This window comes from Malus sylvestris, chromosome 10 (genome assembly GCF_916048215.2).
Source record: "Malus sylvestris chromosome 10, drMalSylv7.2, whole genome shotgun sequence".
In the NCBI taxonomy this organism is placed as follows: domain Eukaryota; kingdom Viridiplantae; phylum Streptophyta; class Magnoliopsida; order Rosales; family Rosaceae; genus Malus; species Malus sylvestris.
In genome coordinates, this window is record NC_062269.1 from 9926513 (window position 1) to 9950989 (window position 24477).

The 24477-nt window shown below is 37.9% G+C and overlaps 3 protein-coding genes, 1 non-coding gene and 1 pseudogene across 8 annotated transcripts; 4 read left to right on the forward strand and 1 right to left on the reverse strand.

The window, feature by feature from the left end:
* The first annotated feature begins 8443 nt into the window (after positions 1-8443).
* On the forward strand, positions 8444-10861 carry LOC126584898 (laccase-11-like). Its single transcript, XM_050249273.1, has 6 exons — positions 8444-8589; positions 8679-8830; positions 8923-9167; positions 9264-9392; positions 9483-10406; positions 10528-10861. Exons 1-6 carry the CDS (start codon positions 8482-8484, stop codon positions 10656-10658), a joined length of 1689 nt encoding a protein of 562 aa, XP_050105230.1. The 5' UTR covers positions 8444-8481; the 3' UTR covers positions 10659-10861.
* A 272-nt stretch (positions 10862-11133) lies between these two features.
* On the forward strand, positions 11134-11219 carry LOC126588120 (small nucleolar RNA U30). The gene has a single exon (XR_007611343.1). It is a non-coding gene; the product is annotated as a small nucleolar RNA U30 (small nucleolar RNA).
* A 1188-nt stretch (positions 11220-12407) lies between these two features.
* Positions 12408-18402, forward strand: LOC126586772 (uncharacterized). Of its 4 annotated transcripts, none has more exons than XM_050251715.1 (6): positions 12409-12748; positions 13025-13104; positions 13682-13800; positions 13868-13944; positions 14041-14081; positions 18116-18402. In XM_050251715.1, exons 1-5 carry the CDS (start codon positions 12526-12528, stop codon positions 14064-14066), a joined length of 525 nt encoding a protein of 174 aa, XP_050107672.1. In that variant the 5' UTR covers positions 12409-12525; the 3' UTR covers positions 14067-14081; positions 18116-18402. The 4 variants fall into 4 exon arrangements, with proteins under 4 accessions (XP_050107674.1, XP_050107672.1, XP_050107673.1 ...); XM_050251716.1 differs by lacking the exon at positions 18116-18402 and adding an exon at positions 16609-16700; XM_050251717.1 differs by lacking the exon at positions 14041-14081 and having other exon boundaries at positions 12408-12748.
* On the forward strand, positions 14385-16700 carry LOC126586771 (probable galacturonosyltransferase-like 1; annotated as a pseudogene).
* Positions 18403-20683: 2281 nt separating the features above from the next.
* On the reverse strand, positions 20684-23964 carry LOC126587334 (transcription factor bHLH63-like). Of its 2 annotated transcripts, XM_050252372.1 has the most exons (7): positions 22965-23961; positions 22521-22748; positions 22277-22411; positions 22108-22179; positions 21675-21884; positions 21489-21588; positions 20684-20875 (listed from the first exon to the last, which is right to left on the reverse strand). In XM_050252372.1, exons 1-7 carry the CDS (start codon positions 23472-23474, stop codon positions 20838-20840), a joined length of 1293 nt encoding a protein of 430 aa, XP_050108329.1. In that variant the 5' UTR covers positions 23475-23961; the 3' UTR covers positions 20684-20837. The 2 variants fall into 2 exon arrangements, with proteins under 2 accessions (XP_050108329.1, XP_050108330.1); XM_050252373.1 differs by lacking the exons at positions 20684-20875; positions 21489-21588 and having other exon boundaries at positions 21688-21994; positions 22965-23964.
* Positions 23965-24477: the final 513 nt, after the last annotated feature.

A 24477-nucleotide genomic window follows, 5' to 3' on the forward strand; every position in this document is an offset into this window, starting at 1 on the left:
CATCATTACCAAGCCCACCTCACAATGATATGATGTTGGCTAGCATCAATAATAATGAGAGAGTACATTTACTCATTTGCATCTCTTGCAAGTACCCATTTTATTTGGCCTCTAGAGAATGAAGTCTCACAATGATATAATGTTGGCTCCATTGCACTTAATTAAGTCATTCCCACCATGCAAGTTCGAGTAGGGGTTTAAGAACAACCTCACAATGATATGATGTTGATAAATCTCGTTGCCTACCTTCACAACATAATGTATGCATATAGAACTCCTCCTGAGTGTAAGCACGCACTTTGTACTCCCCCATGATAGGGTGAAGTCGGTGTACGAGTCACAAATGATTGGAGCCTACCACGGTGGAAGGCCACGAAAGAGTGTTCAAAGCACTCTCACGCTTATCAACTTAATAATGGTTTGGTTGAGAGTTTTAGGTCTCATCACATATAAGCATGCATTTTAATCTTATTAAAACAATTTGGTCCTATTACAACTATTGGTCTATGTGATTGATTTAGTTGTATATAATACTCCCACTATGCTTGTAAAATGGTTTTTAAAGCAAGAGTATATGGTACTACTAACATAAGGTTTGCATTCATTGATGGACTATATAGTTGCCTTAGGGCCTTAAGATGACTATGAACCTTTGATTAGATCCAACACGAGCCTAGTGTTGGATCTCGGTCTAGGGATGGTGATTGATCCACCATGAGTGACACCTAGCAGTATGTCATGGTTATCCAAGCTAATCAGAAGAGGTGGAAAACCTATTCAGTTTAGGATTACAATGCAATACGGTCTTTCTCTAATACAATACTCTTGACCACATTGTTTGGTTTGATAGTTTAATCATGTCTACTATCCAATATGATTCATTTACTTATATGATTACCTTGAATGTGATTTGGAACGACTTCCTAAATCTCATTCATACTTTGGCCAGAGATTCTTAATCATATCATAGAGTATTCTCCCTAAAACGGTTTGAAGGTTAGAGATCCCTTATTGCGCATTCACTTGCCTCCATGGCTAAGTGGCTTAACCCCAACTATGCCGTGGACACCCTCTGATAGAGTGACTTTGACATAGTCAAAGATCAAGGACCTAACCACAAGACAACTATGATGCCTCATGTCAAATGACTACTTTGCATTATCCCAACCATGAGTTCTCATGTGACATGAGTATGAGAACTCCTCGTTGATCGTGTTTAGTGGACTCATTCTCTATTGAGCACCTACATGCTTGTCTAGGTGTCAATCACACCAATGACTCGAGACTAGTCATTCTCCCTGAGAGAAGACACAGCACGTACTGATCTTAACGGACTGTCAATGCCCAATTGGCAATCCTTTGATCATGAACGTTTAGGATATGTATACGAAAGAGAATGGTCTCATGAATTTAACTTCTTTAAATTATATTTTCCTAATTACATATTCCTTGAACTTATCGTTTAAGCATATAACATTTATATGAGACGACTTAAAACAATAATTTTTGCCCATGATATTAAACTAGATTAGCTTAACATGTGAAATGTCCGTAAAGTATCATCATATGATTGGTTTTAGGGCACATTTCCAACAGTGCTATCTATGCCGACTGAAGATGTTGCGAGACCGGCTGGTTCTACGGTGACAGTGTTATCTATGCCGACTGAAGATATCACCGGTTGCCTTCACAGTGCTGTTTATCCAAACTGAAGGTGTGTCGGCGAAAAAAGAAAAGGAAAAAGTCTTAAGGTTGTCGAGAGAATTTATGTAGGGTAGTTGTGTGTTGAATTGAAGGGTAGTTGCATACAACAATCGTCATATGTATATAAAGATAAGTGTGTGTGTGTGTGTACTTATAGTGATAAATATTGAACCAAAATGTAAATAAAGAATACAACAATCGTCATATGTGTGTAATTATAGTGATAGATATTGATATAAATGTTATAGTGATAGATATTGATATGAATGAAATTCAAAAAGTGAAGCTAATAGATGTGCATAAGTGAGAAATAAAGCACGTATGCGATATAACAAGAAACTGGTTAACGGAAAATTACCAGAAGCGAAAAGAATTGAACAAAACATTCTGCTATAGACAGTCTTCCTCTGATACTTCACTTTTGGAGGAGGACGAAGGAGGTGGTGAATGTGGTGCTGGCGACGGAGCGAGGGTTTTGGCAGAGCCGAGTAAATCATGTGAAGGAGATGAAGGATGGGGAAATGGCTGTGGTGGAAACTGGAAAAGATAGTGGTGACTCTAGGCTGGTTTGGTATTTCTGTGCTTTGAAAAAAAACTGTTTTTGCTGTGCTGTGAAAATAAGCTGTTTTTAAGTGTTTACCAAACATCTTTTTTAGCTCAGCTTTTTTTTATATCCACTTTTTATAAAAGCAACTCAGTACCAAACCAGTACTCTGTCTATTTGTGTGAGAGGAGAAGACGATACCGTTTGGTTTAATTTAGAGGTTGAAAATTGGGTTGGGCCTAGCTTAACTAACAGTCCCACATCGACAACCCAGTATGAGAATGAAGACTTTATAAGGGAAAAACCCCACACCTAAGCTTGTCCCCTTAGGAGAAAGGGACACCCGAAGACCCGAAGAATTTGATTTGAACCTTTGCGAGAGAGAGAGCACCGGAAGACCCGAAGAATAATTTGTGTCGAGGAGAGAATTTTGAATGGAACCTAAACCACAACGTTGGAACCTCTGCAAGACGAGAGTCGGAGAGAGGGGACCGACAAAGAACTTGATTGGGAACAACACTAAATCACTAGAATTTGACTAGAATTTGATTCCAACAAAAAGGATAAAAGGAATCTAATCTTTAAGCCCGAACGAGAGTTTGGTGTCTCAAAGTTTAAAAAAAAAAGGAACTTTAACAAAAAGTTCCTGGTACTGTTCATTTTAACGAAAAACCTCAATCCTGGTACTATTCGCTTTACCCTTTATTTTGTCCTTATCGTTAAAACTCAAATTTTTCAAGCCCTTTTCATTAGTTTTCCTAAAAAAAAAAGGATTATAAAGCCACTCAAACAAAAACAATCCACAACTAGCTGAAAATAATCAAAACAAAATAGTAGGGATACTTATGTCAAAAACAAAAAGAAAAGTGTGTTAAACAAAAATAAATAGGCATAGCATTGCAAGCAAATAGGGCAGAGAGCTTACCGTTTGTTTCTATTAGAGTCGCGAGCTTGGCTTGTTGTAGTCGGTCCTAAAAGGAGAACCTTGCAGCTTACTTGCTGTTTATGCTTCAGCCGCTGCTTCAGCCGGGTAAAATACAACTCGGGCAACTGATCGTCTGTCTCTCTAATGAATGGTTCTGCTCCTTTATTTCCCACTGCTACCCCAGCAATTTGCGCTTGGACTCAGGAAACTCGATCCACCGGGTATGGATCCGAATCATAAACTCGCACGCTTTCCGTTGGTCAACAACCAACCACAACTCACTATAATTCTTCACTAATCCTACAAGCTTGACGGAGTTAAGCTGTCTGGAGGGAATTTTTTTGTATCAATCTATATCTATATGTTTAGGCGAATCCTTTCGTTTGATATTAAAAAGGCAGAAAGAGAGTTTGGTGTCTCAAACTTTCACAAAAAAAAAATATTGGACTATAAAGCCCCTCAAACAAAAAAAATAGTAGGGATACTTTTGTCAAAAACAAAAAAGAAAAAAAGAAAAGAGAAGATAAAAACCCATGACCCCCATCTTCGGTTCTTCTCCCTCTTCCTCTCTACACACATAACCGCTCCCACGTTTTCCTTAATACAACTTTTTAAATTTTTTTTTATATAATCAAGGACAGTTTCATTAAAACCAACCAAATTAAAAAGGGATTGAAACTGCCGTGTAAAACTGAAACCCCATTATCTTTCGATGCCAATATAATGAAAACCCACTACGGGATCGTGTTCTCTGGACCAAGAACAACTCAAATACTAGATTTTGGAGAAGAGATCGACCAAATTAGTGACAAAAGTCGGTGAAGAGATCGAAATTCTTCGTCTATATATCGACTGATTCTTATCGCAGATAACTTTCAATTCAAATTCTCCATTTTCTCTGCATTCATTCTTCATCTAGTGTTTGTCTACTATTCACCAAATTGATTTTCCTTTCTGTTTTTGATTATTTACTTTTAGCGAAAACTTGGTGCTTCTCCGGAGGAAGAACAACCAACATACAAGATTCTAGAGAAGAATTGAGCGACCAAATCAATGACAAAAGAAACGTGGGACTGTGGGACTCGAACTCACTTTCTTGTTCTGTAAAAAAAGTCTCGATTGGTGGCTATTGGCTGCAATTCAGTAAGTAAGTCTTGAGTGGTGGAAAACTGGCTATTTTACTTGGTCTTCCCTTCCCAAAACACACACAGCAATTGGTGTGAGGTTAGCCTAAACTCCAAATGCAAACCTAAAAGCCTTTATCATCCCAAATGTACGAAATATTTAAGTTTGTTTAAATATGCCTCTAAATTTTTTTTCTTTTTTACTTTATTGTGTTTTTTGTTTCAATTCAGGAATCAATCCACGGTAAATAGAAGATTTTAGGTGATTATTCTCTAATTCTGGCCTTTTTTTTCCTATAAAATTGATTAATTTTATGCTTTATTAGAAAACTGGGAGACAAACTCATTAATCATCGAGCTTCGTAAGGCAGCAGGACGGTACAAATAAGGTTTCAATTTTAAATCTTCTCTTATTGCCCAATTTATGTTTATGTTTTGGCCAAAAAAAAAAGAAGAAAAAATGAAAAAGGAAGCAACATATGTTACTATAATTATGCAAATGTTCATGGTCAATTAGATTGGTCTTCGATGTTTTCAAGGGCCATTCTTATGCAAATGTTTTCATTCTCTTTGATTCGTAAGCATTGTAAGAGGATTGAACTGTCTATGTACGAAGTTCTTTCCATCTCTTTTCATCTAGAGGAAGAAAAAAAAAAGGATTTAGATGACATTTTCGTTGAAGAAGTAGAAGATGACGCTTCTATGGAAGAGTTAGAAGATTATATTTCTATTGAAGAGGTAAAAAAATAATTTTGAATGTGGGTCTTTTGCATTTGCCATCGAAGTTTTCCTTTTGAATTTGGATACCACTGTGTTTTTCAATTGAATTTGCATTCTTATGACTTCAAGATCAGCAAAAAGGATTTGGGCAACATATCCTTAATTTTATTGCTTATTTGAATTTGGCCAACGTATGTTGAGAAACACAAAACTCAACTACGAAAATCTTTAAGCAAATCAAACAATCATTTCCTTTTTTGCTGTTTCATTGTCATTTGCATTTCAGAGATCAGCTCTATGTTAAGAGTCAAAGCTTGTTTCCAAGCCTACACTTCCTGATGACAAGCTTTTGGCTTGCACAGGTCTGTAACCTGGCTCTGATACCATGTTGGAATTTTAGATTGACGGGCCTGGGAAGCCCCACTCTATCGACATTGATATTGTTCATAACTTGGTCATTACCACCTGCCTAATCCGTCAGGTATGAGAATTTATCATAAAATGACTTGATATTAATTAGAGTGAAGTAATCATATTTAAATCCATATTTTTCTTTTGGGTAAATTACAAAAAACTATCTCAACTATTAGGTCATTAATAGTTTCATATCTCGCATTTAAAAAGTTTCAATGTCATACCTTATATTCGAATTTGCTGCAATGTCATACTTTCCGTCAATTAACTGTTAGTTCTTCAGTTAAATGCTGATGTGGCATGAGGCGATGCCCACTTTTTATTAAAAAATAAATAAAATATTATAAAAAACTTTAAAAAAATCATTTAATATTTTTAAATATTAAAATAATAATTAATTATAAAAAATAAAAATAAAAACAAACAAACTATCAGTTTCGTCTACCCCTCCCCCTCCTCTTCTTCCCTTCTTCCCCATCTTCATCTTCTTCCCCCGACCCCCTACCTGCAACCCAGTTCATCTTCCTCTCGCACCCACACCCACCCTCCCTCCGCACCCACCCTCGCACCCACACTCTTCCCTCCTCTACACACCCCACTCCTTAAATCCACACTCATTCCTCCCATTTTCTCCGCGCCCAAGTTCTCCATCCACGGAATCGGCCTGGCGAAGGGGGTTTCCTGATTCCCCCTCACGAACCCGGTGATGGCGTTATACGGGATCTGGGTTTTTTTTTTTTCCTGGGTTGCAGGTAGGGGGTTGGGGGAAGAAGATGAAGATGGGGGAGAAGATAGGAGGAGGAGGGGAAGACAAACTGAATTTTTTTTTTCTTCTAGGTTGCAGGGGAAAAAGATGAAGATTTGGGGGGGGGGGGGGGAAGAGAGGAGGAGGAGGAGGAGGAGGAGGAGGAGGAGGAGGAGGAAGGGGGGGAAGACGAACTGAGTTTTTTTTTTTTTTATTTGATTTTTTTTCTAGGTTGCAGGTGAGGGAGTCAGGGGAAGAAGATGAAGATGAGGGAGAAGAGAAGAAGGGGGAGGGGGTAGACGACTGATGGTTTGTTTTTTTGTTTGTTTGTTTTTTTAATTAATTATTATTTTAATACTTAAAAAATATTAAATGATTTTATTAATTTTTTAATAAAAAGTGGGCCTCTCCTCATGCCACATCAGCATTTAACTGAGGAACTGACAGTCAATTGACGAAATGTATGACATTGCAATAAATTCGAAGATAAGGTATGACATTGAAATTTTTTTAAAACGAGGTATGAAACTGTTAATGATCTAATAGTTGAGGTAGTTTTTTATAATTTATTCTTTTCTTTTTCCCCACCAATGTGGGATGGTCAACACTTAATTTGGTGGAACATTTCGAAATGCCCAAAATATCATTTGGATTACAGGTTATGAAAACTATAAAAAATAAATAAAGTGAGGACAAGATAGTAAAAACATGAGCGGATCCAGTACTTTTAATAAGAATGAACTACAATTATTTTATTTTTTTTCTTCTTGTTGTTGTAGTTTTTTGAGCTTAGGGGGTGACCCAACCCAAGAAAAATAGGGTGAAATGTTCAAAATGTTCCCACCAAACAACTAGGCACCTAACTATATGGTGATCAGTTACCATTTTTAGATGGTATCGCAAGCTTTTGTCCTCAATAAGCCGTAGAACAACCAAATATTGTATAAAAAATTGATTTCAAAGCTTCGAAGCAAGGTTCTCCTTGTTTCCCTCATTGAGGACCTTAAATTCTTAAATTAATATGTATAATTCTAACCTTGTTTCCTTCATTAAGGAGTTTAAATTCTTAAATAAAGAAATATAATTTTACATCCTTTGTGAAAAATTGGAAAATTATTGTGCTTGTTCACATTCAAACTAAAAGATTTAAATGTTGACCACCTACATATACTTTATAGTTGGATTTATATTAAAATAACAATTGCAATTAACTAACAGTTTAACAACATAACACGTTAGACTTATTATTTCTATTTAGGTAGAATTAATCCTTCATATGATTATCTTTCTAGAATCCAGATTCTCGCCGGATTCGAAAATTCGCAAATTATATCCGTTCATCTTACATCGTACGGTCAGAAATTTTAAATAATTTTATTTAAAATTAAATACAAACAATACCTGATAAATACTGACAATACGATATACGATGAACATACACGATTTACGGATTCTCAGAATCCTCACCAAAAAATCCAGAGAGAATTCTGTTGGATCTTTCTAATCAACTCTAAATATGGAACACTAAGACCTGGTTTGGGAGTGAGGTGCTAAAAAAAAAAGCACCCATGAAAAAAAGCTGTAAGGGTTTTAGGTGTTTGGTAAACTGAAAAAAAAAGGCTTATTTTGGAAGCTGCTGTGAGAATAAGCTGAAATCAAAGGAAAAAGCTGAAGCTGCTATTTGCAGCTTTGGAAAACTGGCTTTTTTTCAAAGCACACGGAGCTACAGTGCTCCTTTAATGAAAAGACCCACTATCAGACTGCTTTTTTTTTTCCAAAAGCACTTTTACAAAAAAGTTTACCAAACACTCTGCTGCTTTATTTCACAGCCGCTTATTCTCACAGCACAGCCGCTTATTCTCACAGCAGCTTTTTTTTAAAGCACAGCAATACCAAACCAGCCCTAAATCATGTTAGGAAATCAATATAAAATGGTAATACTTTTCCATACAAGAAATATATTAACAATTAACAAGAAATACACACTTGAAGCCAACAATTTTTCTTTACGTTAAAGCTGAGAGAGCCTTGTTTGGATACACACTCACTTTGTTTAATACCTGTACTTTTCCAAATAATAAAAATACAAGATTAATTAAGTTCTCCAGCAACTCCGTTTCCCTCTTCAAAGTCCCTTTCACTATTTTGCTTCAAAGCCTTCATATGAAACCTGTATGTACAGTCTACCTAATGCTTAATTTATGTTAAGCTTTGGCCAGCCTTATAAAACCATTACGCTTAGAGCTTCTATCATGTCTCATCCCCTACAAACTTGCAATTGTATTCGAACAATTCGGTCTCAAAAATGGCAAGAACCATCACTTTCTGCTGGGGTTCTGCACTTCTTTTCATATACTTTGTCGGGTTCTTTTTAACTCCGGGCGAAGCTGCACTAAAGACGTACCAATTCGATGTGAGCAATTCATACTGGCAGCTTTAGAATGCATAGTATAGTCTAAATTATTTATCTGTTTGCTAATTTGTATGTACATTTATTTCCAGGTTAAAGTGACCAACGTGAGCAGGTTGTGCCATTCGAAGCCAATTGTTACAGTAAATGGGATGTTCCCAGGACCTACAGTTTATGCTAGAGAAGGAGATACACTTGTCGTTAATGTCACCAACCATGCAAAATATAACATGTCAATTCATTGGTAGGAACATTTATCTTATTATCCCAGCATGAAATTAACATAACAATTTGGGTTTTCTGAGTGTAAAATTAATTTCTGATGGAATTTTGAAGGCATGGACTGAAGCAATATCGCAATGGGTGGGCGGATGGGCCTGCCTACATTACACAATGTCCTATCAAGACAGGGCACAGCTACACCTATAATATTACTATAACAGGCCAAAGAGGAACACTTTGGTGGCATGCTCACATCTTTTGGCTACGAGCTACTGTTTATGGAGCGATTGTCATCATGCCGAAACAAGGCGAAGGATTTCCATTTCCTCAGCCCTACAGGGAAGCTAACATTGTTTTAGGTGAGTTAGTGCAACTAGAAGAACTTGAAATACATGCTGAAAGACATTCAGAATTTATGCAGAAATTAATGGTATTGTTTCTTGTAAATGGTGCAGGAGAATGGTGGAATAACGACGTCGAAGAGGTTGTTAAACAAGGAAACAAAAAGGGACTGCCACCAAATATGTCGGATGCACACACCATCAATGGGAAACCAGGGCCGCTGTTTCCGTGTTCTGAAAAACGTAAGCCAGCGCCTTCGATTGAGGAATTCTTTGACCCTAGATATTTGAGATGATACGTATATATAATTCTTGTTTTATATGCTATCTCAGATACCTATGCATTGGAGGTTGAACAAGGAAAGACATACCTTCTTCGAATCATCAATGCTGCACTCAATGATGAGCTATTCTTCGCCATTGCTGGCCACAATTTGACAGTGGTAGAAATTGACGCAGTCTACACCAAACCATTTACAACTCAAGCAATACTAATAGCACCAGGCCAGACTACGAATGTTCTGGTTCAAGCAACCCAAGCACCGGGCAGATATTTCATGGCTGCCAGGCCATTTATGGATGCACCCGTTTCAGTTGACAACAAAACTGCCACTGCAATACTACAATATAAAGGCATCCCGAATTCTGTACAGCCAGTCCTTCCTCAACTTCCAGCACCCAATAACACCGCCTTCGCATTAAACTACGATGACAATCTTAGAAGTCTAAACACAGCACAGTTCCCAGCCCATGTACCTCTCAAAGTTGACCGACATCTCTTTTATACGATTGGTTTAGGAATCAACCCTTGCCCTACTTGTCTGAATGGAACACAACTCACTGCTTCTTTAAACAATATCACTTTCGTGATGCCGAAAATTGGGCTGCTTCAAGCTCATTTTTTCAACACCAAGGGAGTATTTACCACAGATTTTCCCGACCGCCCGCCAACGTCTTTCAATTTCACAGGTGCTCCACTCACAGCCAACCTTGGAACGAAACAAGGTACCCGGCTTAGCAAGATTGCCTTCAATTCAACAGTAGAGTTGGTGCTACAAGACACCAATCTTCTCACAGTGGAGTCCCACCCCTTCCACCTTCATGGTTACAATTTCTTTATTGTTGGCTCTGGAATTGGGAACTTTGACCCGAAAAAGGACCCGGCTACCTTTAACTTGGTCGACCCTCCTGAGAGAAACACAGTGGGAGTTCCCACCGGCGGTTGGACTGCCATAAGGTTCCGGGCTGATAATCCAGGTAAACACATCAACATAACCAAACAGCATTGTATGTTAAAATTTATATTTACTAGTTAAGCAAGTTATTGGCTTGTTTTAATATACCTTACTGATCATATGACGGTAATTGAACAATTCAGGGGTGTGGTTCATGCACTGTCATTTGGAGCTGCATACAAGCTGGGGTCTGAAGACTGCATTTGTGGTGGAAAATGGGAAAGACACTGATCACTCTGTCATGCCTCCACCTAAAGACCTTCCACCTTGTTAGTTCCAAATACGTATCGGAGAACTCACAGTGGAGTTTCTAGGAGACCACAAACTATTTTTATTTTTGAGCCTTTTGGTTGACAGATTCTTGTAAACATTACTGCAAAGTGCAGGAGTTCTACAAGCAAAACTCTTGTTCTAAGATGAATAACAAAATGTAATGTGTATCGAATTCTTTTAAAAGAAACCTCCACATTGGCGACACCCTTTGAAATAAGAGCTGCCAAGAATAAGAATTGGGCCTCAACATGGGTCTTTTTGGTTAAAACAATCCCAGCCAAGTATGATCATTTGGAGCCCATCTCCAATTCAGGCCCACAACGGGAAGGCAATCAAGGCACTGTTCTGCACTATAAATACTAACAACAAGAACGGAAAACCTAATTCGCCAATCAAAGCAATGTTTCCTTCGGCGTATTAATATTTGTGCGTCTGGGTAAATATTCATATTTTTGTTTGTAGGAGGAGGCAGGAGGTGCGATGATGATGAGAAATTTATAATCTCGTTAATCTGATCTTGTATGAGGAGAAACTATCTCATCCATTCATAATCTTTCTGAGCACCTTCTTCCTTCTTTTTATTCTCATTTACTTATTTATTTGAATTCAAACTTGTCATGCTTTCTGTACTTCTGTTTTCATTTATTTATTTATTTATTTATTTTGGGTTTTTCTTGCTCCTGGATGATCTTAAGAAATGTACTCAATACCTCGACTTTTCGTGGAAAAATGGTCCAAATCGAGGATTTTAAATTATGGGAAATGGGTTGTTTTTAAATTCAATGAAAAGGCCCTTTTGTTTGAAATTGGGAATCTGAATCAAGAAATTAAACTTAGTTGCTAAGCTTTGAGTGACAAATTTTACTAGTCGATTGATGTGATTCTTTTGAATCTTGATATCATTTGGTCTGCGGATATTGCCTAATTGCATGACTTTTAATGCCCAATATAATAATCTTAATTAATCATAAGTATTTTGAACTAGACTAGTCATGAGCTGGGGTTTTGAACTTTGACCATAATATTGCCGGATTGTGATTGAGGGCATATCTCAATTCTGAGAGATTTTATAAATTTATGGATTTTGATGAAATTTAATTGATTTATAGAGTTTGTGTTTGATTTTAATTCAATTCCTTTGAAATATCAGGAGGAGATTTATGAATGATTAAATTATAAAAAAATTAATGAAAAATGTTTAAAAATTTTGAATTTTAATGAAAATAACAAAATAAAGAGTAAAATGAATATTAATAAGATTAATTTTTTAATGTAAAAATATAGTATTTTTGTTAAAATAAACAGCATCAAAAACTTTTCGTAAAAATTCATTTAAATTATACTATAAAATTTTATCGTAAATTATAAGACTAATTTTTATTAGATACTATTTCTACTAAATTTTAAATTTAAAATAATTTATAATCGTAAAATAAATAAACATGTTTAAAAGATGTTCGAGATCGTCATAAATAGAATCCAAAAAAGATCCTCGTTCAAGAATTTGAACTTGTTATCCAGTAAAATAATTGAAATGATGAAAAAATCCTACTCGTCAAGTAAATAGATTTTTCATACGACATTTCAACGTAAAATAGATTACTGTAAAAAGAAAAGAAGGCAAGAAAAGTCAGTGGACGAAAGCAATCCAAATACGCAAAGCAAAGAAATGGAATCCACGTGCACAACACAGCCGACCAAACCAGTCTCCTCCGGTCCTACCTGGCGGTTTTGCACCAAAACCGCGGCCCATGATTACCTGAACAAAACACCCCAACACAACCAAAATCGACAACAGAATTCCTGAATCCATCAGAAACCCACATCATTAAAATCATCCTTAATTCGGTTCTGCGAATCATACGGTGATGGCGTTGGAGACCGTGAAGGAGGACGAAGAAGTTTACAGTTGGAGAGAAGTGCAGCTTCTTCATACCGCGGAGCTCGAGAGAGAGAAGCTGGAGCGAAAGCGAGGCCGTGACATTATCATAGCTGTGGATCATGGCCCCAACAGCAAGTACGCTTTCGATTGGGCCCTCATCCACTTCTGCAGGCTCGCTGATACCCTCCATCTCGTTCATGCCGTTTCCAGTTAATTCATTTCTTCATTTACAAGCCTTCATGTTCTTGTATGTCTTTTATATGCTTCGCGTGACAGGTCCTATGAGATTCTGTATTCACGGTGGGGTGGGAGGCGTGGGGCCCACCCCGTTGTTACGAGAGAGAGCTCATAGGACCTGTCATATTCAAGATTTGTTTTCATTCAAACCGTAGATGTATATGAGTGTCATGTTGTACGTTTGATCCTTTCACGCAGCACCTAGACGATTATCTTGAGGTAACCTCTTGTTATTTTTTCATGTTTAGATGTGAAAAACGAGATTGTTTACAATGCAAGTGAGGAGCTTATGGTGAAGCTTGCTATGGAGGCACTTCAAGTTGCCATGGTGGGTATAATAAGGGTTGTACTTGGCGTAAGCGTAACTTATGGCCTTTTCAATCATGCGTGGAATATTAGCCATGTCAAATTTTATATATCAACTGTTGGTGATCTAATTTGGGGCATCCAAAGTTGCACATAAAATTGCGATTAAACAACGTTTGGCCATTGCAATTTGTCAAGTAAAGTAAGATTTGTTGTTTTCAACTGTTGGTGGTGTATATTGTTGTGTTGGATAAGTGTAATCTAGTTGAATTAATTGGATAATGCCGATCGATATAGCATGATAACAGTAATAACGGATGCCCCAACGCAGCTTGAACTGTTTTTATCGTGAAATGTTGACTTGCCAAACTGTCTGAGAACATAACATGTGTGATTCCTACATACTATGAATCTGAGTTATCGATTAATGCCTCATTTCATATTCATATTCTGGTAATATAAACATCCGACGACACAAATTTGTGGAGAGAACATATTTCTGTTATTCTAGAGGTAAATAATGTGGACAATTATGAAACCAACTATAGGTTATTATCTTGCATTTGGAATTTTTTACATCCAATGTTTTATGGAAATAGGTAAGGAGTACTGCCCGGATTGTGGAAGGGGATCCGGGTAAGGTAATTTGCAAGGAAGCAGAACGAATAAAACCAGCAGCTGTGATCCTAGGTACCAGAGGCAGAGGCTTCATTCAAAGGTACCCCTCCTCTTTCAATCTCAAACACACAATTCATTTACTCACTTTATTGCTGGGATTTCTTCAGTGTACTAAAAGGAAGTGTGAGCGAGTATTGCATGCGCAACTGTAAATCAGCTCCGGTTGTAATCGTTCCAGGGAAAGGTATTACTTTCCATCTTATATGTGAATTGAACCAGCTTAAAGTCAATTGCACATAAATTTTTTTGAAACATATATATTTGTATCTTGAATTGGCAGAAGCTGGAGATGAGTCGATAATCTAGCTAGCGGAACTCATGGTACGCATAGAACAGTTTGGTCCTTGATTAATGCTGTGTAATTTATTTTAGTACCTTGCTGGTTTGTCTGTATGTAGTGCGTAATTGGAACTTGGTAGGGCTGTAAGACTAAGAATCAAGATCTTTGATTATTTAGATTTTCCCGGAGTGTTGCCTCATTGCTTGATGTCTTGATCTCATTTTATGGAACAACCTGAATCAGTTCAGTAGATTCTGCTAGTAAAAATATAGAAGAGTAATGCTGTTAGCAGATATTGGTCTGCAATTCGCCACTCCTTTTATCACTCTGTGTTAGGAAAAGAATGAAAGATTCTTACCTACAACTTCGGATGTATTCCCGTTAGTCTACGACTCATCGGACTCATGGGGATACATCCCGATGATACATGAGATTCTCTCATCAATTGTGTGCCCAAACGTAAGACTGACCCTGTGTGATTAGCCCAAGCATCATTCAATTAGATGGCCTCTTATATTCTCGCAAGTGTTTAGTTCATAATATGTATTCAGTATCTGCTAAGGAAAATGGTGATTGAGTTTTAACTTTGCAGTTCATCCCATTGATTCTCTCTCAATTGTAGTTAGCTATATTTTAATGATAAAAAATTTATTTTTCTTTCGTTTAACAACAATTACCGAGATCACAACTAAACTGGTTTTACTTTGGAATTACACCTCATGTCGTTGTAGAAATATTTACACAAAAACTGATAAAGGCTTACTGCTAGTCCCATTCGCCAATACACACTCACTTATCAGTTATCACTAGGTAAACTCACGTGATGAGTGGTATAGAAATAATGTTGCATGCGCCCGGTGTATTTATGCTTGACTTTACTAGTATCTGAGTGCAGAAAGTGAAGTGTGCCTGCAATTTTGATTTACAACCCAGAGCCCATTTTTGGTCAATGCTTTTACGATGTAGAAGCTTCAAACACTTTCTCCTTTTCCTTCCTATCTCTGTTTTGAAATTTGGGCGTTCAGTTGTTGATGAACGCCTAAATAAAATACATAGGTACGTAGAGAATGTTGACTGGGGCAACCGAAATATTTGGACAAAAATGCCAGAAAACTAAGGGTGATAGAGGGCTTTTGGGGTACGTTTGCTTGGGACTGCTAAGACTTTTGCTGCGTCCTCGTGTCTCTGACATCACCTAGAATCGCGGAGAACCATAATCTCTTCATCTGCTCAGTTCTTTAACTCCCAAAATCACCACCATCCCCGATGATGACGTGGATTCCGACGAATCAGATGACGGCCACATGATTTGCTCTCATCAAGCAATCAACGTGGACCCCTACATTCGCTGCCTCTCCATTATCCTCCAACATTCCTCCTGGCCCCAAAATGCAGTCTTCCACTTCGTCGCCTCCGCCGCCGCCAACACCTCCCTTATGTAGTAAACAATCTCCACCTGATTTCCCTACCTAAAATTTTGAATCTACCCCTTCGACAACTTTCACGTCTTCGGCCTCATTTCCACCTTAATCTGCTCTGTCCTCAACTGCCCCCTCAACTATGCTCGATCCTACTTAGCTGATCTTCTCCCCTTCTTCATCTGTCGTGTCATCTTCCTCGACTCCGACCTCATCCTTGTCAATGACATCGCCAAGCTCTCCGCCACTCCCATCGGCGGAGTGCCGTCCTCGCTGCCCCGGAGTAATCCAACGCCAACTTCACCTCTACGTTGTCCGACCTCTCCCTCTCCCTCATCTTCGCCAACCGCCACGTCTGCCGTTTCAACACTGGCGTCATGGTCATCGACCTCGATTGGTAGAGACGCGGCGACTACACCCCAAAAATTGAGGAGTGGATAGATCTCCAGAAGAGAACACAAATCTATGAGCTTGGATCCCTCCCGCTATTTCTTTTGGTGTTCGCTGGAAAAATTGTGCCGGTGGAGCACCGGTGGTACTAGCACAGGCTTGGCTTGGAGAAAATGAAGAAGAAGAGAAAGTTCAGAGATAAGAAAGAAGAGAGGTGTAAAGGTAGACCTGGCATTTTTCACCCGATCCGTTAACCCGACCCGTTAAAATTAGTATTCGGATGGGTGATAAACGGGTCGGGTGATTAACGGGTCAACCCATTAATCACCCGTTTAATAACGGGTTATTTTGGGTGAACCCGCGAAACCCGTTAAGACCCGTTATTGAGGACTTTTGTGTAATTTCAACAGTCCTAGAACAAAACCCTCAGCGCTCAAGTTCTTCACTTCTCTCTCGCAAGTCGCATTGTCGCACGGCTTTGCTCTTTGAGACTGAGAGATCGCTCATCGGCCATCGCTGTGCTCCTTCCCTTCCGAATCCACCACTCTCTCTGGTAAGCTCCGATTCCCTTCCACCTCTTCTTTCATGCGTAACAATATACAGACTGAAATTTGTTCATAGGTTGTGCTCATTCCCTTCCACCTCTGGTTTTCTTTTTCTTTTCTTTTTTTTTTTAAATTTTTTGGTTGTGTTTTGGATAATGGGTTTTGCTTTTTGTTGATGGGTTTTGTGTAAAATTTGTTCATTTGTATATTCTCAGATTGAAATTTCCATTTTTGGGTAATTTGGAGCCGTTAATGCCAAGGTGTGTAATTTGGATGACGAAAGAAGAAATGTTATGCGATTCGTTAATGCCGAGGTGTGTAAATTACATTACTTTGTTAAGTGGGAGATTGAAAAGAATTGAGTTTGCTTTGTTTTGCGAATAAACTTTATGCCGAGGTGGGGGATTGAAAAGAAATGTTTTGTAATTCGTTAAGGCTCATGTTTTGCGATTCCGAGGCTCCGGAGTTTAGGTTGGATGTTTATTGTTTATTCGTTAACGCTCATGCATTGAAAAGTATTGAGTTTGCTTTGTTTTGGTTGGTTTTTGGATTGGAATTGGGTTGTTGTTGTTGTTTGATTTTACTGAAATTGATACGAACAACATAAGTCACTGCTCAGTAAGTTTCTATATCCTCCCTGTGTAGGCATCCTGCTCATACTTATATATTTCCTTCTATTTTTCTCCTGGCCTTCGAAATGTTTCCCTTTTAGGTGCTTCTTATATTCTATAATCATAGGTGCCTAATGCTTAGTAATTAATTTGATTGATACTTGAGACTCTGTAGTGAATTACCCAAACTTGAGACTCTGGAGTTTGCGTTGGATGTTTATTGTTTTCCTCTATTACATTGAACTTTAGTAATTAATTTGAAGTCATACTTTATATTTTGCACTGTCTCGTGATTATGGATCGAGAACTGGCAGTGGTAATGGTATTTAAGCCATGAAGTTTTCGGGGACAGAGACATTGTGGATGGATAAACTCTCCATTCTTTTGGGTTTTGACTCATAATGATGTTTCCTTCTCTCTTTTGTTTTTAAATTATGTCTTGTTTTTGCATTGATTAGGTCTTAGGTTAAATATTTAGTTTTGAGGCTGTTGTAGATTGTCGATGAGAGAAAGAACATGCATTGATTAGGTGCATGTAGTGTAGGGGGAGAGTAAGAGGAGAGGTCTTGAGCAAAAGTCTCAACTTGTACACGAAGTGGATGCCCTTGGTGATGAAATTGGGAAGATTTCTAATCAGTAAAATAATAAAATCTCCTATATTTGAATGTTTTTTTTAGAGAAGCTTGAGGGTATACTTGTGGCTTGCTATTGTTTTTATTTTGGACGATGAAATTTAGAGCTGACTTTTCAAGAACTTTGTATGTTTTGGTGCGGGTTTGGGGTATTTACATCGAAGAATTATAGAGGGTCAATTGACACATGCATTAAGAAGGATTGCATAAAACGCTCAAAAGTAAAGTGATTGTATTGGTGTAAGTAAAGTGATTGTATTGGTGTAAGTAAAGTGATTTGAAAGAAGTAATTTTCATCATTGTGTTGTTGGTATTCACACAGTTTATTCATTTATGGTTAGTGCAGATGGTATGTATTTTAACTTGGTTCTTTTAAAGATATTTTTCTGTGATGTTTAATGATTAGGATGGATTGTGCAAGATTAATGCTTACTTTTATTGTGACAAGCTTCTTACTAATGGAAATTTCACTTGTCAAGGAAATTTCACTTAAGGTGAATGTTGAAGGCAAAAAAGGAGCAGAGGATGCAATGCAAGAACAAGGTTGGCAAAAAAGCAGTAGAGAATGCAATCATGCAATGCAAGAAGAAATAAAGCCACTGTAGACTCTGTAGTGAGACATTGATTGAGACTTGAGAAAGAGAATTAATGTGTTTTACTTAAACAATTTCCCGATCTATGTTAAGATTCGGAGACGCATGTAATTGATAGAAAGTCGAATTCTACAATATAAAAACACAATCATGCTAGTGTCAGGTTAATTTAATCAGTTGTTATCCATTTTAATTGGCCTATTAATCAACTTGATGTTACTGTAGACTCTGTAGTGAGACATTGATTGAGACTTGAGAAAGAGAATTAATGTGTTTTACTTAAACAATTTCCCGATCTATGTTAAGATTCGGAGACGCATGTAATTGATAGAAAGTCAAATTCTACTATATAAAAACACAATCATGCTAGTGTCAGGTTAATTTAATCAATTGTTATCCATTTTAATTGGCCTATTAATCAACTTGATGTTCAAAATGTGTTTCTACATGGTTCTTTGAGTGAGGAAGTTTATATGCGGCAACCTCCTGGTTTATTGATCAGCAACCCTCGTTGCAACCATGGGCCGTGGTTGTAGTTGTTTCATTTAGTTCTTGCGGCAAGTAGACATGACAGAAATAAACATGTTTGGTGACATTCCCAATCTTGTATATGCACACAAACCGAATGAAGGAAGGAGGTGGCTAGCACAAGCACTAGAATGCTAAGAACGGGTGTAATTGATTTGGATGAAATGTGTAAAAAAAAAAAAAAAAGGTTAATAGGTGAAACGGGTGATCCGTTAAGCTTAACGGGTTGGGTTTGGGTGACCCGTTAGCTTAACGTGTCGGGTTCAACCCGATCCAAACCCAATAAACCCGACCCGTTTACAAGTCTATGTAAAAGGAATGACTTTTTTGCCCTTTAAAGGCAGTCACGTGGATAGCAGGTGACATACTTAATGGAAGAATAGATGAAAAATTCAAAAATTTAACAGCAGAGTGGAAATTGACTAGTTATGAGAGTTGATGGGGGAAATTGACCAAAATTAAAGTTGAGAGGGAAAATTAGGGGACAAATTGACGAATACCTCTATTATATATTAAGTTTCCGAGTAGGCGTGGAAATGAATGACTCATTATCTAGGGAGAAAATTTTAGCAATGGTCCCTCAACTTTAACCTAATCGAAGCAATGGTCCCTTAACTAAAAATATATGACCATTGATAATTTGTTCTAAAATAAAATAAAAAGAGGAGTCTCAAAAACATTTATTCTTCTTGTTAGAGATGAAGTCAAATGTCTTCCACCAGCTTGTTTTTACAAATGATAAAATAATTACATTAAATTCATCTAAATTACCGACAGAAGTCAGAACAAAAATGTCTTTACCAGCTTGTTGAGTGTTCACATTTTGTTATCTTTATCCACCTCTCACAAGTAACCATTTTTCTGAATAGCATTTTGGATTCCTGTTGTCAAGAAAAAGACAAAACTTGGGAGCTCTGAGCAGCTCCAAACAAGCTTTTAGAGTTGCACTGATATATGCACTATGCAGAAAGAATCTTTATAGGTTTTGAGCTTTCACTCCTTGAAACGGCACCATGTGAGTGAAAGGTGACCAAAGAGACCTCAAAGATCTAGTATAACAAAATGTTTCCACACCAAATTTGTAGTGGACCCAAGAAATGGGAAAGGCAAGATCATCTCTCACCATCGAGAGGAACAAAGAGAATCAAAGGAGATCATTCATATGGATGAGGCCAGGTCCACGGACCTATCCATGTACTCATCTTCCCTTGGTAGCACTTTTCGTTTTTGGTTTTTGGTTTTCGTTTTCAGTTGAAAAGATGGAGACGAAATGCAAAGGGAAAAAGAGGGAGAAGAAGGGACCAGTTAGTGGTTTTGCCACGGCTGTCCACCCTTTCGGGAGTCGGAAAGACTCATATAAGCATTTCAGCCTTCCGCTAGCCACCTATCATGCGATTCACCAATGCTAGAAATCGAATCCAGAACGTGCCGTGTATTATCATCTAGGTCTCTATCAACAAATATTATTATTGCTATCAAAAGGGAGCTGGGTCGGTCCACATCTAGTGCTTGCCTGAACTTGTCTCTCAACTCCATCCGTTAGAGGGACAACTTGCATTCCATCATCAATCTACAAAATATGATTTGGCAATTTTTCGAATCCCATGACAGCTGGTGGCTATCAACACTTGTTTGTCTTTCACTTCAATTGGAGGATAATTTAGTTTATAAAACCATGAAAACTTACTTGTCACGGCGTTATATCACTTATATTATTTCTGTTCTCATGTGACCTGGCACATATGAATATATGATACGATCAGAGTTTAGGGTTTAGGATTTAGAGTAGGAGAGAAAGAGAGAAACAACGGTGCATGCCACCGTGGCAAGAAAGTTCTCTTCTTCGTCTTAAACTTGTTATTATGGTTCCATTTTCTTGATCCATCAACCTTATTTAGTACAATTTGGTTAACAGACAATGGATGATTTTTGTGGGAAATTTATTTTATTCATACTATGTTGCAGGTATAGATACAAACATATATATAAATATGTTATGTACTTAAGAGAGTAGAAAAAATAATCTGGATCAGATGCATCAAAGTAAACTCTTCCAAGAATCTAATGAGTGACGTTTCATTCACATCTCCATCTTTAAATTGCTATCTTCAATGGAACCTGCAAAAATAACATCATGAGAGTAATTATTCACCTAATTTTCCCTCTCCAAATACAACAGAAAAAAAGAAAAAAGGAAAAAAATGATTGCACAATCAAAAGCATCATCATTATTTGATTGAGTGAATTGGAGCCTAAACTTTTTCTTAGTAGTGATAGCCATTATGTGGTTTACAGACTCTAATTGCACCACATCTTTAACTTCTCCCCTTTTCTATCCATAATGTTTAGGCAAGATCTTAATCATTCAGAGAAAAAGAAGAAAATCTTTACTTTTAATCGATTTAGGAGGAAAAGCAGATAACCATTAGAAAGAGATGTTTTAATCGACGCTAAATATATGAACGAGAGATTCAACTTGAGTGCAAAGAGGCAAACACATTGTTCTGGTCGATTGGCCTAACCCGCATATACATCTAGAAAGCTTTCTTTAGTCCATTAGAAAGGAATTACTAAATTCCTAAGCAAAATCATTAGACATTTGTGGGTCTATGTGGTCCATAATCTCTACCACAGTTAGTTGAACCTAAAAATTCTCATCTATTCTTATCTTACAAAAATGGAGTCATGGGAAATGATATGAGAATGCAGGAGAGAGATTAGTTCTATCTACCTGTAAATGGTTGCGATTGAAAGGATGATCTTCCTTGTTGAAATTCCACATTGAAAATGTTCTGTAAATCAGCATCCCAAATTGCCGTAGGTTGGGCTTGCTGCAGTTGGCATGTAAGATTTTCTATCAAAATATTGCTAAAATTTTACAGTCTATATAACTGACACAAGCTTTTATAGACATTACAGTGAAACATGATGTGTCAAGAAATGGTTCGGGGATCGAACTCGGAGCGCTTATGGTTCTTCGAAGTGCCAAATCAGTGGAATTTAACCCCATACCCAACCCAGAAGATGAAACCAATTGTTGCATTGGATTCAACTGAAGATACACAGAATTGGTCATTTCTGATGACATCCCCATCGTCGGAAAATTGGCCGCGCACGTAGGAAACATCTGCTGATTTGAAGCGAAATGAGACTACAAGTAACGGAACTTTGGACAAACGAGTCTTCATTAGTTCGCCAAAAGAGTAAAGAGCATAATTTTCTTAAGAACATTTTTTCCTGATAAGCCATTTTAAGCAATTTCACGCATCAAATTTTCGAGAACAAAATGAATGGTAATTGGGATATCTACAAAAACTGATTGGTCTTATAGTATTAAAGAGATTCCTGACCTCTTTTGCAAACAAGTCGTCGATGTTGAAGTCAAGCCGCGGATTCACAGCAGCTAGTTTCATAGACAGGAACTGTTAATTATGAAGAGGATTCGTTTAAGAATACAGAACAATAAAAAGATAACGAAGTACTTAAACCGATGATCGGAAAAGATCAAATGTATGTCACCTCTACTTGTCGTTGAAGAGACTGAACATAATTGATGATTTCATCAAGCATGCCGGCCTTGCCAGTGATCTTGTTGCACCCTGGTACTAAATCTTGCAGATATTTCATTCTTTCACTGATCTTTTCCCTCCTCACCTGCATGATCATGAGACCAACACATGGCATAAATAACACGAAATCGAAGAACAAGATCCACGCGCAGTAAAATTTGTATATAAATTTGAACACCAAATGTCCTACTCACCCTCTCAGCCAAGCTGTGGCTATCCGTGGCCTGACCTCGCCGCGCACGGACATGGATGTAATCAGGCTTTTGAACCTCAGAAGCTTTTGAATTATCCTTTGAAGTATCACCAGAAGATTCTCCGTCGTTGTTCTTGGTGCTGGTTTGCTCTGTGATCTTGGAGTCCCCTTTTTCTGCACAACTTTTCATTCTTTTCTCTGTGCTATCACTTTCTGCAGCAGCAGCAGCCTAATAGAAATCCCAAAAACAGAAACACAATTACAACACAAAAAACGAAACTTAGTACCAATCAAATATGTCGCAAATAACTTAATATGATCGATATATCGTCATTATGTGATTTTGATCATTTAAACAATTGGAATTTGTAAAATTCCTCCTTTCAAACAATTTCTAAAACATATGTGTATATATATATTAGAAAGTTGAACGTAGAGGGCACACCTTATTGATCTGCACCTTATCAGCCTTCCTCTTCTTAAAGCTTTCTTTCCCGGCCGGCAAGCTAAGCTTTTGAGACAAAACGGTGTCGCCGGACGTCTTCTCGGCTGCTACAGTGGGCGGGCAGCTAAAAGTCCTGGAGATGTTGTTATTGAGAGCATTACCCATCCCTTCAAACCCTGCAGTGCCATTATTATTCATGACCAACCCACAAGACCCGAAACCCAATTCAGCCCACCCGTTTTCGGAACTCGGGTCGGGTTTCACAGCCCGGTTACCACTCAGAAAACCCTGAAGCCCCTGAGCATGAATTGGAAGGGAGAAAACCCCACTAAGCTCGCCCCCGCCAAAATTATACTGAGTCTGCTGCTGTTGTTGATCATGATGGTCGCTCTGCTGCCACTTCATCCGGGCCCTCTGCCTCTCCAGCACCGTCATGTCGGTACAGTTTCCGGCGATAAAAGTCCCCGGCGCGTTCATACAGTTCAACATCTCGGGTAAAGCTCGGTTCATCACAGAGAAAAAACACAAACAGATTTTTGGGCACTTCTGAAATCAAGTGATGTGATCAGAAATGGAAGGGGAAACAATTGATGGGTAATAATATATTTGGGGTCTGAAGAATTGTGGTTAGTTTTGGAAAATGTGGTCAGATTGGTTAGGATTAGATTCTCATGCCCAATTCATTGAGGAGTTTTATGGGCCAGGTTTGATCATAAAGTAGTAATAGTGTGTAATGGGAGCGGGTGGATGATGGTATTGGAGCAGTTAAAGAGAGAGAGAGAGAGAGAGAGAGAGAGAGAGAGAGAGAGAGAGAGGTGGAAATGTGAGAGAAAGCTAAAGAGCAGAGGGAGGGGGTTAGGTATATATAAAGAGGAAGAAAGGGTTGGCCGGAATCTGACAAAGAAATAGCCGGAATTATTAGAGAGAGGAAAGAGAGAGAGAGATTTAAGATGATGATGATGATAAAGGAGAGAGAGAGGAGGATGAAGCAACTGGGGCAGAGAGCCATCGAATGTATCCACATAACCAGAGGCCGTGGGTTGTGGGCCATGGTTGACATGACCGCCACGTGGTCTTGTCCGGATTAAAACGGAGTGTTAAGGATGGTCGCTAGGTTTAGGGTTCCGACGGAACGGGGTATATTCTGTGGTGCTGCATGCTAAATATGGCTAATTGTCAGCTGAGCATGATTAGGCGCGTTTGACGACTGCATAATAATCTAGGTCTACTTGTATAACCGTGACAACTAACCAAAATTTTAAAACAAATTTGCTCACCAAATGATGTGGACTAATAGAAAATAAGCACGTTAATCAACGCTTAAGTAATACTTTAATTAATCATCAATAATTACATCAGTTGATTTACAAATTTAGTCTCCTCAACATTATTCATTAGTTATACTATTTAGTCCCAAGTATTCGCTTAATTATTCATTTTAAATTAACTTTCTCGTTTAGTAATTAACACAAGTATCCTTGCACTACTACAAAATTATCTATAATTGGCGGTT

Bases quoted from the DNA above. Each gene is read 5' to 3' on its own strand.
- LOC126584898 (XM_050249273.1), top strand. From the start codon at position 8,482: ATGGCAAGAACCATCACTTTCTGCTGGGGTTCTGCACTTCTTTTCATA. The intron at 9,168-9,263 runs GTGAGTTAGTGC...TAAATGGTGCAG, and splicing joins GGAAGCTAACATTGTTTTAG to GAGAATGGTGGAATAACGAC. The intron at 10,407-10,527 runs GTAAACACATCA...TGAACAATTCAG, and splicing joins GTTCCGGGCTGATAATCCAG to GGGTGTGGTTCATGCACTGT.
- LOC126586772 (XM_050251715.1), top strand. From the start codon at position 12,526: ATGGCGTTGGAGACCGTGAAGGAGGACGAAGAAGTTTACAGTTGGAGA. The intron at 12,749-13,024 runs GTTAATTCATTT...TTTCATGTTTAG, and splicing joins TCTCGTTCATGCCGTTTCCA to ATGTGAAAAACGAGATTGTT. The intron at 13,105-13,681 runs GTGGGTATAATA...TTATGGAAATAG, and splicing joins AGGCACTTCAAGTTGCCATG to GTAAGGAGTACTGCCCGGAT.
- LOC126587334 (XM_050252372.1), bottom strand. From the start codon at position 23,474: ATGAACCGAGCTTTACCCGAGATGTTGAACTGTATGAACGCGCCGGGG. The intron at 22,749-22,964 runs GTGTGCCCTCTA...GATTTCTATTAG, and splicing joins ATAAGGTGCAGATCAATAAG to GCTGCTGCTGCTGCAGAAAG. The intron at 20,876-21,488 runs GTAGATAGAACT...TTATTTTTGCAG, and splicing joins TCAATCGCAACCATTTACAG to GTTCCATTGAAGATAGCAAT.